At 31.4% G+C, this 17293-nt stretch overlaps 4 protein-coding genes across 12 annotated transcripts in view; all 4 read left to right on the top strand.

Annotated features, from left to right (window-relative positions):
- LOC128872910 (dystrobrevin beta) overlaps positions 1-5337 on the top strand; it is a 36906-nt gene extending 31569 nt beyond the window's left edge. For 2 of the 8 annotated variants that reach the window (XM_054116292.1, XM_054116206.1), the window contains exons 15-17: positions 723-868; positions 2425-2484; positions 3028-5337. In XM_054116292.1, coding sequence (XP_053972267.1) covers positions 723-868; positions 2425-2484; positions 3028-3296 — 475 coding nt within the window. In that variant the 3' untranslated portion in view covers positions 3297-5337. Of the gene's footprint in view, positions 1-706; positions 869-979; positions 2398-2424; positions 2485-3027 lie in introns of those variants that run through there. The other 6 variants (XM_054116123.1, XR_008456344.1, XR_008456346.1 and 3 more) reach the window with 6 other exon arrangements.
- Positions 5338-7101: 1764 nt separating this feature from the next.
- Positions 7102-10723, top strand: LOC128873358 (leucine-rich repeat-containing protein 40-like). The gene is made up of 2 exons (XM_054116934.1): positions 7102-8113; positions 8196-10723. The coding sequence occupies exons 1-2, from the start codon at positions 8039-8041 to the stop codon at positions 9336-9338; spliced, it is 1218 nt and encodes a 405-aa protein (XP_053972909.1). The 5' UTR covers positions 7102-8038; the 3' UTR covers positions 9339-10723.
- Positions 10467-12698, top strand: LOC128873292 (serine/threonine-protein phosphatase 2A regulatory subunit B'' subunit gamma-like). Its single transcript, XM_054116809.1, has 7 exons — positions 10467-10723; positions 10820-10950; positions 11036-11422; positions 11503-11828; positions 11893-12106; positions 12180-12307; positions 12405-12698. The coding sequence occupies exons 1-7, from the start codon at positions 10678-10680 to the stop codon at positions 12514-12516; spliced, it is 1344 nt and encodes a 447-aa protein (XP_053972784.1). The 5' UTR covers positions 10467-10677; the 3' UTR covers positions 12517-12698.
- Positions 12699-14630: 1932 nt separating this feature from the next.
- On the top strand, positions 14631-16920 carry LOC128873921 (uncharacterized). 2 transcript variants are annotated; one of them, XM_054117955.1, is made up of 4 exons: positions 14631-15313; positions 15453-15766; positions 15853-16068; positions 16155-16387. In XM_054117955.1, exons 1-4 carry the CDS (start codon positions 15078-15080, stop codon positions 16166-16168), a joined length of 780 nt encoding a protein of 259 aa, XP_053973930.1. In that variant the 5' UTR covers positions 14631-15077; the 3' UTR covers positions 16169-16387. The 2 variants fall into 2 exon arrangements, with proteins under 2 accessions (XP_053973930.1, XP_053973923.1); XM_054117948.1 differs by having other exon boundaries at positions 14632-15313; positions 16246-16920.
- Positions 16921-17293: the final 373 nt, after the last annotated feature.

Raw genomic sequence — 17293 nt, 5'->3', positions numbered from 1 at the left:
GATATAATTAAGCGATATTGCTTTTTGCTACTTTGTGACGCTTTTAGGCTCTATTGGATTTTCGTAATTTTACGTTATTGATTATATTTTAATTTTCCACAACTGCATTTAATTACTTTCGTGAAATTACAGGCATGCGTATTATATAGAATGGAACAGTTAATGTCAATCCACTTGAAATAGCACGTTGACAAATTTTATTGTACACTTGAAAAATGTTATTACACTTTTTTCTTTATATAGAATTGTACAATTATTGCGCATATGTTCTTTTATCTTTAATAAATTAAGGTAATGTGTATTATTTATCTCTTGTTTATCGCAATTCATTTACCTGTATTTTTTAAACGTTCACGTTAAATTTTTCAATAAATATCCAATGCACTGACACAATGAAAGATTATTATTTATCTGATAAACAAGTTTTATCGCAATAAAAAGAAAAGAAAAAATGCACAAGGTACCGCAAGTTAAACTAGATTACTATATCATAAGAATTCGTACAATTATTTTGACTCCATGTTGCATGCGTGTGTGATAGCATATGCTAGTTTGAAATTTGCAAGTGTTTACACATTTTGTACTTTGATTACATTTCGGAAAGAGTAAACTTTTAATGATAGATGCTTGCACAGTGAGCGTGGCATGACGTAAATTTAATTTAGTTTTTTTTTTATTTGAAAGTTGCTTCATGCAAAGAAAATAGAGATTTTCGATATCAGGTCTGCGTTCAGGACAAACAGCTTGCCAGGAAGTGGTTCCAGCAGCGCGAATAATAGCTTGGGCCGATCTTTGCGAAACGACTTGTTGGTAGCTGCTGACAGTGTTACTAATGCCATGTCAACACTCGTGAGGGAACTGAATTCAGGTATGTTAAATAACGAGTTTTAATAAAATTTGCATCAGAAATGAATGCAAAGTAATTTACGTAGATTAAAATGGCACAAGGATTTGTACTTAGTTATTTTATTTAATATAGGTCTTCGATAATTATATATTTCGATTAAATACACGAAATAGAAGTTCTAATCCCTTTGAATAGAAAATATCATAGCCAACTTTGAGAGGTAACAATCAATGTTTCATAAGTTAAACATTTGAACATAATGTATATTATTTTATTTAAAATAAAAGACTTTGTGAAATTTAAGATATTGTAAAAATAATCTGTTTTAAATAAGTGTTTCTTATATATTTACTTTCTCTCATAATATTGTTCATATTAGTGTAAACAGGCATGTTTCACAGTATTTTTATTCTATCATGTCATTAGATCTTTATGGCATGTAACGATACTAGCATTCCCCTTCCTGTTTCTAGCGAAAAAGATCTTGCAAATTTATTATCTATATAAAACGTAGATATACGGTAATTTTAATGTGCATATTTGTTCACATAACAAAATATAAGTAAAAGTAAAATTTATGGTTTTAGTATTTCTTTTCCAATATAGCAGTTAAAGATAAAATAAACAATTGTATAGTTGTACTGAATCTTTGCAAATAATTAAATGTAATTAATGATTTTTCGAAAATTTACTCAAAGTGATACCGAATGAGTACTGCGTTTATAAATAAGAATCATTTCATGTGAATTGTGAGGAATTCACGAGGAAGGTAAACAAAAAAGTTCTGCTTACATTTGAATGCATAATGACAATTGAATGACTAATACTAGTTCTGGAAAATTAAATATAATCGTGCAAATATCTCAAAACGATATCCACAACTTTTTTAAATATATTTCCACTATCATCTGTATATTACTCAAAAACAAATTTTTACACATGTAAATATTTAGTTTCCACCCTTCTTTACACATTTGCCTGTTATAAATTTTACCTTGTTTTCTCTCATTTAGCATAGAGTTAGCAAAGTTTAGTCTAGCAATAGCACAGACTACACTACACGCAAAACAGCAAGTGCTTAATTGGCAATTATACATTAATCTCTGAGTTACATCGAAATCATAAGGGTTTAGAAACGACTTTATAATCAATACTAGATCGAATCGAAATTTGATATATGAAGCTATTTATTTTTAAATTTTTTATGAAATAAAACTAATCTTTTGTTTCTTATATTTACAGTATATTAATTTTATACACTTTGAACCCTCCATCTGCAATCATATTTTCCAGACAACCAGATTTCTCTCTCATTTTTATTTTGAAGAAATTAGAGAGTGAAATTTCACTCTTGAATGACTCGGATTGCAATTGGAGGACTTGTGAAATTCAAAATTACGAAATATCTGATATTTTTTCAAATAATATTTTTCAAATGACTCGAAATTTGTGCGAAATATTTCCTTTGTACTCAAATTTGAACAACAAATAAACGTTCCTATACAAATAACACTTTAGACGTGTTGTGGAATGTGTGTGATATGCACCCCCTGTGAATGTGTCCTGGTGGCTTGCAGACTCAGACCAGGAGGATCATTCTCACAACTCTGGCCGAATTAACATCAGAAAGCCGTTAGGTAAGAGTTTGTTGAAATTTTGACCATTATTTTGTACATTTTGACATCATCACAAGCATTCGCAGAATATCATATCACTTGCTTCTTTAGCATAAGTATAATCACTACAATGAATGGGCGTTATGACAAATATTTTTGCTATTTCAGAATGTAAAGTTAAATTACCAATATTAATTGCCAGGTATACTTTTGTAATAATTAAAACCACAGAGAAGTTTTCTATTCTATTCTTAAAAGTAGTTGACTAACTGTTGTTCAATTGCTATATATATTTATAGACTTGTATATTCGTATTTACAATTTTGTAGACATGTTTTTGTTGGCTTAAGTCCCTGTAAATGAAGCTATCGGTACTATAAACGTACATCGCTAGTTCAATACTTTAATCGGATAGATATACGTGATACAAATTGTATAAAAGTTAGTACACTTTTTAACGAGAAATAACAAGAATAGAATATTGTTTTAAAATAAATTTGTGTATCTCATAGAAATTTGTGATGCGACTATGATATAATTTGTAAACTATTGCCTTGTCCTTAGACTTCGAGGCTGGTGAAGACGGAGACGATAGTAGCGGCGGTGGAAATTCTTGGCGGGAAGAACTCCAACGTCGCTATCAGCAAGAAAATGATTTTTTGGCTGAATTGCGAGCACGTAACGTTAACATGTCGCAAACACCATCTGCTACTCCTTCCAGTGAACAAGAACAAGAAAGAGGAGAGAGAGAAGAAGCAGATGGAGAAAAAGAAGAGGACAACGAAAACAATTGGACAGAACCAGTGATGAGATTGAGACCAGTCAATCGATAAGTTCACTTAAGAACGTTCACATGTATTTTATAACAGCTTAGAAACTGAGTTTAGCGAAGTTAGCACCTCCAAATGCAAATTTTGATTTTCATTTGTCCACCTTTCAGAAAAAAGTTACACCACAAACAAGCCATTTGAAATCAACACACCTATATCCTTAATGGAAGTGTATCTTTTTTCTGAGGGGTGGACAAACGAAAATACTTGTTGGACAAACGAAAAACATTAGTGGACAAAATGTGGAGAGACACATTTGCTAAGAAAACCCTTAAACAAAGGTCTATATAGGTGCGTTGACCTCAAATGGCTTATTTGTGGTGAAACTTTTTTCTGAAGGGTGGACAAATGAAAATTGTGGTTGGACAAACGTGGACAAATCGTGGACAAACGAATGCAATTTGATTTTTATTCAAATTTTCATTTGGGGGTGCCAACTTCACGAAGCTTAGAAACTGCTACCAAATGAAACGCTAATAAGTTATCGTAGCTCCATGGGTTACTTACGATGGGCATATATCTGGGTGTTAGTGTGAAGTATAATCAATATGATATTAGATTTTGGACACTATCTAAATCATTTCCAAAGCAGTACTTTCTATCCAAAAGAATTGTCGAATCAGCACACAGATGTCATGTAGTATCTTGATATAAATTTTAACAAGGCTATGAAATTAATAGGATTATTTGTAGATGAACTTGAAACATTTGTAAATTGCACAGATTCAGTTTTCTTTTAAAATCATTGTAATATTATTTATTACAATTCGATAGATACGTTAAGTACTTAAACAGTCTTGGTATAATTATACAAGGAATAATAACATACAATGTATATGGGCCTAAAGACATGGAAACTGATTTTTCAAATCAGATTAAAGCAAACAAACGTGCATAAAGAACAAACTTCCCTTGCTTGCATAATTATTAATTGTTTGTGTGATTTTGTTATAAAAATTTGAAGATATTATTTTGAAACTAGGTGCTCTGTAACATTTAGTCCACATTGCGTAGATGGTAAAATAAAAGAAATTTTTGCACAAGTCAAATCTTTGACCAAACTTTGTACAAGGTGGTAAAAGTAAATGTAATTAAAGAACTTTTTTAAATACATAATAAATAAACTGTTAACGGGGGCTTAGTTACAGGACCTCAAATTTTTTTGTACATTCATACAACTTAGATACAATTTTCGATATGAACTCTAAAATTAAAGATCATAAACGATGGGATTTTAAAAGTATATCATCACATTAAATGCTTGACTATAGTAACATGAAATATATAAAATCATAGGAATTTTTTTTAACAGATCATTCTTTTTTGTAATGATAAAAACCTCGGAGCTAGTGATTCATAAATAAGATTTCCAACAATAGACTTCTTTAATGTTACATGTAAAATGGTATGAATAAGTTCACATTTATTAACACTTTCATTTGTTTGAACAGTATTATCATACGTATAATATTGTAATCGAATTACAAGTTCCTACTGACTCATTATTATTTATATGTTTAAAGGAAAATAATGCTTATGATCCAATGGCTTTGAGGTATTATACTAAACAATTACAGTGATAATGTATATAAGTATTACTGTTGATCTATCAAACATAAGATACTAGCGATGCTTGGGGAATGTATTGCTTAGGCATTTTGACTACATTATTCACTTTTTTTGTTATATTCAATGTCTTTAAAACGCGTTACAGTCGAATGCCTAAGTTTTACACTATATTCCCAACTACATCGCAAATTACGACTGTACGATGCGTAAGGATAGAAAAACTGGCATTGTTTTGTGTATTATACTTAAATTTTAGTTCCTAGATCAATTAAACGCTATTCCACTAAACGATCATTGCATATTGTAATTAATATAGAAGACGCATTTTGTAATATTTACGTAGCGTATAACATTCGAAATGTTCTGTGTATATATTCATATGATTTTCATAATCACTTTTGTCTATACTGACATTTATGAGAATTGTGTAGCAATTACATGATATGAATATTGAATAAAAAATGAAATCATAACGTACATCAGTAGAACAAATTATACTTACCGAATCAGCATTTCTCTTGGGCATTTTCCTCGATGTTTTCACGAATCTCCAACTGATCCTTTACACACAACACGAATAAATAGTTCCCGAAAACGGAATGAAACACAAACAACACAATAATAGTTATATTATACCGCAAAAACGATTACAATTAAACATTCACTTTGCACCTCGAACGTAGCGTCACTTGTTGCAAAAACGCGCGAACTATTTCGAACTATACGTCGAGATCGTTCACATTGAAAATTATTTGTCTAAATTGTCTATACATATATGCTTAAACATTAATATATTAATTGCCTTATTATTTATTTATTATTTACTATAATTAAATGATGTATATTTTTGTAAGAGAGAAGAAACATGGAATGTATTCAAATAAAAAAAAAGGTGACACTCGAAACAATTGCAATTAGACGAAACAACCGGAGTCAAATGTAAATTTGACAATGGATGATTTTATAAATGACAGAGGTAATAAGGATATACTGAATTAATTAAAAATAATTTCATTGAATAATTCTGTTTGCAGAAACGAAAAATAATAGTAAACGTGAATTATATTTGTTCCATTCCGAAGTTGCTTCGTTTGAGAATTTGTTGCTCACGAGTCAAAATATTCGTACGTTAGTTATAATTGGTCAACGCAATATTACAAGTGCTTTTCATACACTTACGGAATTAATTAACATACAAGAATTATGGATTGTCGAATGTGGCCTGAAGGTAATAAAATAGATAAAATTTAGTTTGTGAATTACCGTATTTGATTCACGTAGGAAATCCCGGTTTTCAAATCAAATTGTCCGCTGAAAAAACTTTATTTATACTCCAACGAGATATCTCATATATCGAATTTAAGTAATTGTTTATGCCTGACCACTTTATCTTTATCAGGAAACAATATACATAACCTTGAGGTATGCAAATTGTTATTTTAAAATTTAATTTACAAAACAATTAAAATAGATTCTTTAAAATATGTCGTTTCGTTTACATAGAATCTCAATAAATTGACGTCATTAGAAGAACTAAATTTAGCTGATAACAAATTGAAAAGGATAAATAATAAATCTCTGAGAAAATTAAAGATTCGTTATTTAAATTTGGCAGGAAATCATTTAAGTTTCATAAGGGTAAATGTTTAGATAAATCATATTTATATTCAAATTACCTTGCTTACTGATATCTGTTTTTATTTACAAGGACATCAAAAACTTATCAGAAGTAAAAGAATTAGATTCAGTAGTATTTGCGGATCTATTATATGGAGAGTGTCCTCTGGTATCTCTTTGCAATTATCGTGCATATGTTATTCATTACCTTTCACATATTAAGAAGCTAGATCATTATTTTATATGTGAAAAAGAAAGACACTGGAGCAATCAATTTTTCAAGTATTAGTATTACTTTTTATCCATGCATAACATACTTTAGTAAAAATGTAAGAATACATTTTTATTTTTAGGAATCAAATAACTTATCATAATATATTATTTCATAAGAAATTAAACGAACATTTAAAGTTATTGAAAAATAACTACGAGGAATACGTGAAAATAATGCTTTATTTTAAAAGCCAGCTTTATGCAATTAAAGTGACAAATGTATATAATTGATTTAATATAATTAACTTTGATGTGTAGTTCGATATTGTCCTCAATTACTTACGTTTTATTTATAACATAGAAGAACCAGCATTGTTTAAAGAATGAAACACACAATAAGTTGCAAAGTATAATATCAGAAATGGAATTAAATAAAAAACAATTTATAGAAAGAAAACAAATCGCAATAACACAATCTAAAGTACAATCATTTTTATTCGTTTATATTTATTATAATGTATCGAACATTTACAAACATTATTTGTTTATTAGATTGTACAACAGCAATTAACATTTGATATGAATTATTGTGGAAATATTAATTTCGTTGAATATAGTGCAATTCCTGAAAATACAGTTATTCAACTTTGTAAACAATTTTTAGAGGAATCATTGTGTTCAGTTATAAAACAGTATGTGTAATATATTTTTAAATTGATTAAGCGAAATGTTTAAATGATTCTTGTAAATGTTTTTGGTTTACAGAGATCTAGGCATAACTGGTTTAAGGTTACATAAAGTGACAAAAGTAAGCAACAATGAAATTAATTGTTTGAACATTTGTAAAGACGATTTTTCGGAAAGTACGGAATCAGACGAATGCAATACAATTTTAAAAATTGTAACATCACCTAGAGTAACAGATATTCAAAACTGGCCTTTCAACTTTTTCAAAACAAACTTATTTAATAAAGTATTTATATGGTTTTTTTAAAAATGATTGATTTATTACACATATATTAGAAAAGACCTTTTAATTTGTAGGAAAAGCTAATGGTAACTAATTGTTTGGCAATAGCAGATGCCGATTGGTTAAATAAATTATTTGTGATGAAGGAAAATGGAAATATATTAAATCTACTTAATGTTTGCGAGAGACGACGTGTTTGTATACTTGTACAAACATTTGCTTTCAGCTCTACTGACATGTAATAATAATATCACTGGTTTTAATATTTTCCATATAAAAAGATATATTTTTGCATAGGTCAGAGAGTATTAATGACGTCTTACATAAAAAACATTCAAATCACTTAACTAATTCGAACCAAATTTGTGAGAAATCCATGTTATTGCATACAAACATTAGAAATCCCATGTTTGTAATAGAGTATGAATATCTGCTAGACAAATTAACAAATGTAATAATTGATCTTATCATCATCTGAATTTTGTATTTTATTGGATAACTTATTTATAGAAGTCTTGTACATTTATTCATAGGAGGATACTTATAGAAACCATACTACTCCATGTATGGTAAATAACACTTTATGCGTTTGTTTATCTGCCTCTAACATTATGCAATATATCAGCATCAATGAAAAGATGGAACTGTATAATCTCGTGAAAATATGCATTTCTGGACACAACATAAATTCAATTGATATAGATTTGGAGTTACCTAATTTAAAAGAATTTGATATTTCCTTCAATTGTTTTGAAGAATTTCCAAATTCAAACATCGTGAAGAGTGTGAAAATATTAAATATTAGTTCTAACAATATACAATCAATACATGTTCATGGAGTTCTCTATACATTGGAAGAACTAGATGTATCATGGAATTGTTTAACAAACTGTCTTTCAAGTATCAAAACTTTTACAACATTCACACCTAATATATATAAATTAAAAATGCATAACAATCCATTCAAAGATGTTACTGATCCACAATTTGTAGAATATGTAATGCGTATTTATTTGCCAAATTTACAGTCTATTAACAACTGTGAATGCGAAAGTCATAATTTATCTGAAAATTATTTCCCATGTGCATTTAATATGTGTCAACTAAAAAAACGCAATAAATTAATTTATTTGAAACAAAACACAGAGAAAAGTGGCAAAAAGGCAGCATTAATAAAAGAGAAACAGATAGAGCATGCAAAATATATTCACATATCTCAAAATTTATTTCTGGTATTAGATGTTTTAAAAAATGCATTAAAAGTTCAAGAGCTTTGTGCTGCATGTTGTCCATTGACTATATTTCCTATTATAAAACCTTTGAAACATCTAATCAAACTAAATCTTGGAAGTAATTTTATTTCAGTTTTGGATGATTTCAATCAAGAAAATCTTCCATCATTAAAGTATCTGGATTTGACAAATAATTTAATAACAAGTTTAGAATCAATGGGGTCATTTCATACACTACAGGAGTTTTATTGTGGAAGTAATAAAATAAAAAACTTAACACAAATAGATAATGTTAAGACTTGGCAAATGTTGCATGTTATAGATCTTTCCAATAATCCAATAATTACAGATGCATTATATAAAAAATTTATTATATTTCATCTACATAATATCAAAGTAAGGAAAATCATTTACTTTAAGTTTCTTTGGGTATGTTTTTTATAAATTCTATAAATAATATGATTTTATTAGTAGTATATTTCTGGAGCATATGTACAAGATTCAGAAATTACTGAAGCAAAGTATGTATTTGGAAATAAATTAGACAAATATGTATTAAATACACTGTATAAAACAGATAGATTAACAAATATTACACAGTTGAGTATAACTGACTGTTGTTTGTCAAAGGTATGTTATGCATTAATTTTCAAAGTGTAAGAAACAAAGTACATGGAAATTAATTCTAGGTTGATCTTTCTGGTGAACTTTTACCACAATTAGAAAGTTTGGACTTGAGCAGAAACCAGATAACTTATTTATGGGGTCTTTATTCTTTTCCGTATCTACATACATTGTGCTTAAGTTACAATTGTCTTGAAACATTAGATGGAAATGGTTCTGAAAAAAATGATTGTACATTTTCCAAATTGTATACTTTATTTTTAGATCACAATTACATTAAGTCATTGATGAATATTAGTAAAAAACTACCAGTTATCAAACATCTATTTCTAAATAATAATTATCTGCAAGATATCGATGGTAATATTTTATGTGAATAGATAATATAGTACGTTGCAATTGTTATTAGAACTTAACCTGTTAAATTATTTAGGAATAAATCATTGCTCCATGTTAGAATCTTTATTTTTGGATTACAATGAAATTGAGATACTGAACAAAGAAGATTTTATTGAAAATAATAACCTAAAGGTTTTATCTCTTGAAAACAATAAAATAAAGTCTTTGGAATTTACAATAACATTGCATAAATTGGAAAAACTTTATGCTGCCAACAATTGTTTATCGGTAAGTAAAACAACAAAATTAAGATTGTAATAAACGTAATAAATAATAATGTTATTTTTCAGAATGAAAATGAAGTACAGTACTTATCATTACTGAAAAATTTAGAAGAATTAACATTCAGAGGAAATCCCTTGTACACAGACTCAATTAATGATAAAATGATTGTCCAAGATTTCGAGTTAAAACATCCTGAATCTGATGAAATTTAATTAATCAATACATAGGAATTTATAAATTTGATTGCTTGTAATTCATTGTGTTTATTAAATATTTGTATAAATACAAGGACAGTAAAATCACCTGAATCATAATATGTTGGTTATCATATCGTGTAATATTTATATGTACTTAATTTTCTAAATAAATAAACTTACTTGCAAATTCGTTCTATGTGATGCAATATACATACTCTGTATTATACTTTTACGCTATAGTTTGGAGAAAAAATCAGCTGGATCGTTATAAAGCGCGTTTGTGTTTGTATTGTGACTATATTTAACCTTAGTTACAAGTAATTCAAAACTGAACGTAAATGGAGTTAGAAACGATACTTGAAAAATGTGCTGTAATAAATAAATGTAAGCATTATCTTAAAGTATCGATCACTGATCAAATAACGTATGTTTCGTGATACAATTTATTATTATCGTACGCGTAATGTGGTGTTTTCATAGCAGAAGAAAAACTAGAAGAAAATGAAGAAAAAGAAGACCAATATTTTCAAAAAATATATGAACAATGGAAGGGCGCCAAAGCTAAAGATAAGGATTTAACTTACAAAGTGATTCCCAAATTTTATTTCAAGGTAATGTACACAAACTAAATCTATGGGAAATTTTCCAAAATTATTACTTTATAATATTATTAATAAATCTAGCTTTCCATTTTAGTTACCAAAAGAAGATGAGATTTTACCACAAAAATTACGTGAAGAAACAAGAGCATTATTTTTGCAAAGAAGATCCCGACAACTACTAGACAATAATGAACTTAAAGCATTATGGGTATTATTAGATAAACATCATAGTCCACCTTTATCAGGTGATGAACAGCTGATTAATTATGAAGATTTCAAGAAAGTAGGTAAATTAGCAGGTGCAAAATGCAGTCCATATTTTACTGCAGTTGTATTCGCTAAATTGCAACAAGGCGATCCTCATGGTAGAATCAGTATAATGGCATTATTTAATTATGTTATGAGAAAAGTCTGGTTGCATCAAACAAGAATTGGTCTTTCTTTGTATGATGTTACAGGTCAGGGATATCTTAGGGAATCCGTAAGTTTTGTTACTTTAAAACCAAAATAAGTTACAGTTTCAAATATAAATATTCAAGTTATAACGTTGTTTCTTTATAGGATTTAGAAAACTATATTTTAGAATTAATACCAACTCTACCACAACTAGAAGGGCTAGAGAAATCCTTTCATTCATTTTATGTTTGTACAGCAGTGAGGAAGTTCCTATTTTTTCTTGATCCCCTCAGAACTGGCAGAGTTAGAATACAAGATATTTTGGCATGTAGTTTTCTTGACGATCTCTTAGAATTGAGGGATGAAGATTTACCTAAAGACTTGCAAGAAGCAAATTGGTTTTCAGCCCCATCTGCTCTTAAAGTTTATGGACAGTATCTTAATCTTGATAGAGATCATAATGGGATGCTTAATAAAGAAGAACTTGCGGGGTAAGTTCTTAATAACAGAGTTTGTATAATTAGTACACTAATTTTATAAATCTATTTTTTATAGATATGGCACAGGAACCTTAACTGGGGTATTTCTCGAGAGGGTATTTCAAGAATGTTTAACTTATGAGGGAGAAATGGATTACAAAACATATCTTGATTTTGTTTTAGCATTAGAAAATCGTCACGAACCGCAAAGCCTACACTATTTATTTAGAATTCTTGATATTAATAATCGCGGTTATCTAGATACTTTTTGTCTTAATTATTTTTTCAGAGTACGTGTATCCATAATATTTGATATAAATTATAGATTCTGTAATCAAATTTAACATTTTATATATCATTCAGGCTATACAAGAACAAATGACGATGCATGGTCAAGAACCAGTGACTTTCGAAGATGTTAAAGACGAAATATTTGATATGGTAAAACCAGCAGATCCCTGTAAAATTACATTGCAAGATTTATTATCTTGGTAAATAATTTTATTGTCCTTTACGAGTTTAAAATGAAGTTTTTCCGAGGAAAAACGAAAGATATCATTCGTACATTCGGTGATTCATACTTTACAGCGGTCAGGGCGACACAATGGTTAGTATTTTGATAGAGTTCCATGGCTTTTGGGCTTATGAAAATCGCGAGGCCATGGCAGCTGATACTGGCGATGAATCATCCCATGTTTGAAAAATAAACGGACAGGAAATATGATACATTCCTGCGATTGCTCAGATAACCTCTGACATGCTTGACAATTTGTAACAGTATTTTTCAAAGAGAGCATTTTTTAAATATTGACTACGATATATGAAATTGTATGAAATAATATTCGAAATATTAATTTTTTAATAAAAATATGTATAATGACAGCGAATTTGATATTATTCAACATCTCCTACGAGTAATAATAGCAGATTGTTAATGAACTTTTCTTTGATTTATCAAAGCCAAAGTGTATTTTCATGTACAACTTAAAGTTCGGGAAAAGAAGCGTTTTAAATAATTAATATCTCATTTCCACATCTGATTTGTTTTCAAATTTTATGTAAACCTGATTGAATCATACCTAAAATCATTTTGTCGTTCTGTCGACCAATGAAATCGTATCAAAACGGATGTGCGGAGACGACTGCGCAGCCTGTCTGCGCATACGACGAAGACACAAAGATGTTCCGTCCTTTGCAGGATCAGGGTCGTTAATATACGATTGTACGGGCACGCTGGGTAGCAGCCTGAGGGCCCCACAAGGCACAAACTGAGAAGCAAGCTATACCGGACACGACTACTTTTTTAAATAGAAATGTATATTTTCGTTTAGACAGATTGGTTCCTTCCGCCATCCTACGTAAAAAAGTGTTAGGGCAAAATGGTAAAAAAACGCATAGTTTGAGGGCTACGGTCTACAGCGAGCTGCGTGACGTCACGGAACGTACGGAGGACGATCTCCGCATATAAATACAGGGTGTCCGAAAAATGTTGTAACACCTTGAAAGGGGTGGTTCGGGAGGTGATTTGAAACAACTTTTTCCTTAGCGAAAATGTTGTTTCAAATCACCTCCCGAACCACCCCTTTCAAGGTGTTACAACGTTTTTGGGACACCCTGTATATTGAATATGTACATCAGGACATCAGGACATCTCGAAGACGGAAAACATATCATTTGAATGAATGCTATCTTCAAAATATGCAAGCGCAGGGGCCAGACCCAAACTCTGAGTTGACTTCAGCGACAGTCGCGGAAAATGTAGGATACTCCGGGACAGGGACAGAGACGGCGATACAAGAATTGCAGGAGAGACGAGGACAGGGCGGTTAGGCTAGCATGACTTTTTTCGAAGATATTGAAGCAAAGAAGCAATATTTTCTAATAATTTTGGTTTTTAAAACTTTATAAACAATAAAATGAAGATAGCAAACATACTTTTATTGCTATTTGTACATTTATTATGATAAATTGTCATTGAAATTTTTTAACGATTACGTATTTGAAGGTAGGAAACGTGTAATTTCTTCATTAAATGTACAGATTTCGATACCTCCTATCTTGATCAGTAACGTTTAATATAAAGAAAAAGTTATATTTGCTTAAAGTTTTCATTATAAATCAGACGTTTCATGTGCTACAACCTCACACTGGTATTAACGCGTGCTGTTTTACCGGCCCGCTTGTTCGCTGGCTCGAGCCTCCTGGCTTACGCCTATGCTCTGAGCGCGCGCTCCTCGAGCGCTGTGATTGGTCAGTGTTTTTCGTTAATAATTCAAAAACGAAGCCCCATCCGACATTTTTGCAAAGGAAATTGTTGTTCAGAATCGTCTCAGCTACCCCCCATTTCCGGCTCCTCCCCGAGTTTTGGGACACCCTGTATATTTCATTTTTCCGTTATTATTGCAGATAGCCGCAGCATATCAACAAACACAGTATTACTCGGACTGGAAATTTCCAAGTAGCACCTGTACACTGGCCCCTCCCACGCATACGCACAATATGTTCTATTGTATATCTAGCAAGTGAAGAGGAATGAATAAATGAGAAATCGATTTGCAATACTTTGGAACCGTTTATTTGCGTGCCACGCCTATTGTTATCAACTTATCATGCGTTTCGTGTCTTTTGTCCCTAGACCGATAAAGAATGGAGATTATGGAGCCGCGTGAAGTTGAGTGAAGTCCTTTGAAGCGTAACGTCCAGTTTTAAAATTGTTACCCAATAGTTTTACTGAATCTTTTCTCTCTGTTCATATCAGTAATTTTTACCCGATTTTTATCCGATTTTTACCTAATAGTTTTATTTATGAAAGGTCGTCGTCGTTGTTGTTGTTATAGAGTTATGTGCAATAGAATGCATCTGCTCCATCATTTGTAAATTTCTTCATTCATGTAACCTTAAGATTTAATTTTGCTCCAAACATATCTTGTTCCGTAATCTAGTTCTATTTATACGTACAAGTTCCTATAAGTAATAGCTGTATAAGCTTTCTTCTATGTAAACTTGGTGTTTAACAATAACAAAAACAAAAAAAAAAAGTATGAAAACACCTTCTACGCGGTATATTTACCCGACAAATTTCAAAGACGTTCGATGGCTTTGCTTTCGTTCGACAATATCTCGTGGGACTCGAATACGCGTAGACGTAATGTGCGCAGCAAAGTCAAATAAAGTTACAAAGTACCTGCTATAAACTCAATCTCGTCAACCATGAATACAGAGAGAAATTAGAAATAGTAAAATTGCGAATACTGCTACGAGATGCCCTCGAGAAGACGTGCAATGGGCAGAAAAGAGTTTAATTTGTGTAGCACACCAATGAAAACAGGTAAACCAAGACTTAGCAGCATAAGCATATCCGGGATCGACACGAATTCCTCGTCGGATGGCGTTAGGAAAAGAAAAGTGTTGGAAAGTGAAATTAGTCCTCAGAAAAGGCGGATCAAACGACGGAAAAGAGCAAAAGTGGACCTGGAAACCGAAAAGGAAAACAAAAGGTAACTATCGTTATGGTGGACCGATTTTATTAGGTCATCTCGTAATGAATGAAGTTTTGATTTAAAAGATTTATCTAGTACTGATTTTACGTGTTCGATATTGTTGAATTTTTTCATTAAAATATTTCCCATCCCGCAGGTCGAAAAGTAAAAAGGCTATTTCCCCAATAAACTATGATAGCGACTGGGTCACGGAATCGGAACAGGCGAGTTATGTCCAGCAAGACTCTCCCAGCTCGGATAACGTCTTATTCAAAGACCTGTCAGAGCCAGAATGCGTCCGAGAAGCGTATCACGTTGTGGATGATGAATTGAACACGTCGCTTCTCGAACCTCGTCATAGGGAAGATGAAGAGTTGGAAAAGATCGGTGTCGAGGTCGACCTTCCAACGGCATCACACCATCCTTTGCGTATTGGCGACACAGACGACGAGGACGAAGAGTTCGTATCGAGTAATTATTAACCTCCCTTGAATATTAACGATATTAGTAACGGAGTTGCGACGAATGATTGATCGCGATAATAATAATAATATTAGGGAGAGAAGACGGAAGAAGGAAATACCCAGGTAGACAACCGAAAAAACCAGTGAGCCCGAAATCTAAACGTACGGAGTGGTTGATAGGTTCAAAATGGCCCACAACGTTGAGCAATATCCTCTGGGATAATTACATGAGGGATCATCCCAAAGATAGGGAAATGTATTGTAAAATTTCCCTACCTAACAGCGAGGAAAAGAAACAAAATCACGCGAGTAAGTAGTCTAGCATTACAATCTCACTAAAATTGAATAATATTTTTACGAATCGACGTCTTTTTGTTATCCCTTCTCCTTCCCAGAACTGTTCGTATAATACGCCGACATCGCCCAGTACTCCCCCCTCCCCTTTCCCTCGTTAGACACTAACGAATTCATTTCGTTTTCGCGTAGATTCCGCAGCAGAACCGCTTGAGAAGTTATGGCAAGACTTAAAAATACCTTCCCATACGAATGTTATTCGTGGATCCATAAACAGACAGTCGAAGAAATGGGTTCGAAAGGAACATGAATATGGGGTATATGAATTTCCCGATTCAGAGGACGGCTAATATGAATTGATAAGCCTTACAAAGCATCGTCCTAAACGGAAGACTGAAAAAGAGAAGATATTATGTTCTAAAAGAGCTAAGACAGAGCCTAATTGTCGAATTACGTCTATAGACGCGTTAACAGACATTAGATACATAAGAAATGCATAAAATTGGAAAATTGTTCGTAATTCTCCTGATTAAGTCTTTTCGTTGGGGCACCCAATTAATAAATAGATCAAACTCGTTCTTCGTAGAAGTTTGTATTCTAATTTGTATTGTTGTATTTATACTTATTTATACAATATTTATTCATACGATGATGTGCGGTATATTTACGTAGATCGTGTTTATACGATGGCGAAAGAATTCGACATTGTCGAAAACCAACTGTTTTGCGAAGAATGATATTTTTCATGGCGTTATGGCGAAATTATTGTGAATTATTGTCAGTATTTAAGCTTGCATGTAAAGAGATGCAAACATAATTATTTCACAAGATTTTCTAAATATATTAAACGTTACTTGAGTAACCTACCCAGAACTACAATTGCGTTGTTTATTAAAATAATAACTGTACCTAATACCTTTTAGAAACTTCTTTGCTACGAACTTGAACGTTATGGTGTAGATAGCTTCAGCCACCTTCTTCGCAAAAGATTTCACTACTTTTATTAAGCAAAAGTAATTTGACCATTCGTACACTAGGCAAGGATTGTTTTCCACGACACAGGCTACACTTCGACTCCATAACAAAATTGTATCTTTATATTAGGATCCTCCAGAAATTGTTTTATCTCGTGAGTTAAATAACAAGCCCGGTTGCCTATATCGTGTGCTCCTGATACCCACATGCAAAATCCGCCAGAATTTCGAAACACACAGAAAGATGTGCCCCTTAAATTAGGCAA

Source organism: Hylaeus volcanicus, chromosome 1 (assembly GCF_026283585.1).
Source record: "Hylaeus volcanicus isolate JK05 chromosome 1, UHH_iyHylVolc1.0_haploid, whole genome shotgun sequence".
In the NCBI taxonomy this organism is placed as follows: Eukaryota; Metazoa; Arthropoda; class Insecta; order Hymenoptera; family Colletidae; genus Hylaeus; species Hylaeus volcanicus.
This window is presented reverse-complemented; position numbering and strand designations above follow the sequence as displayed.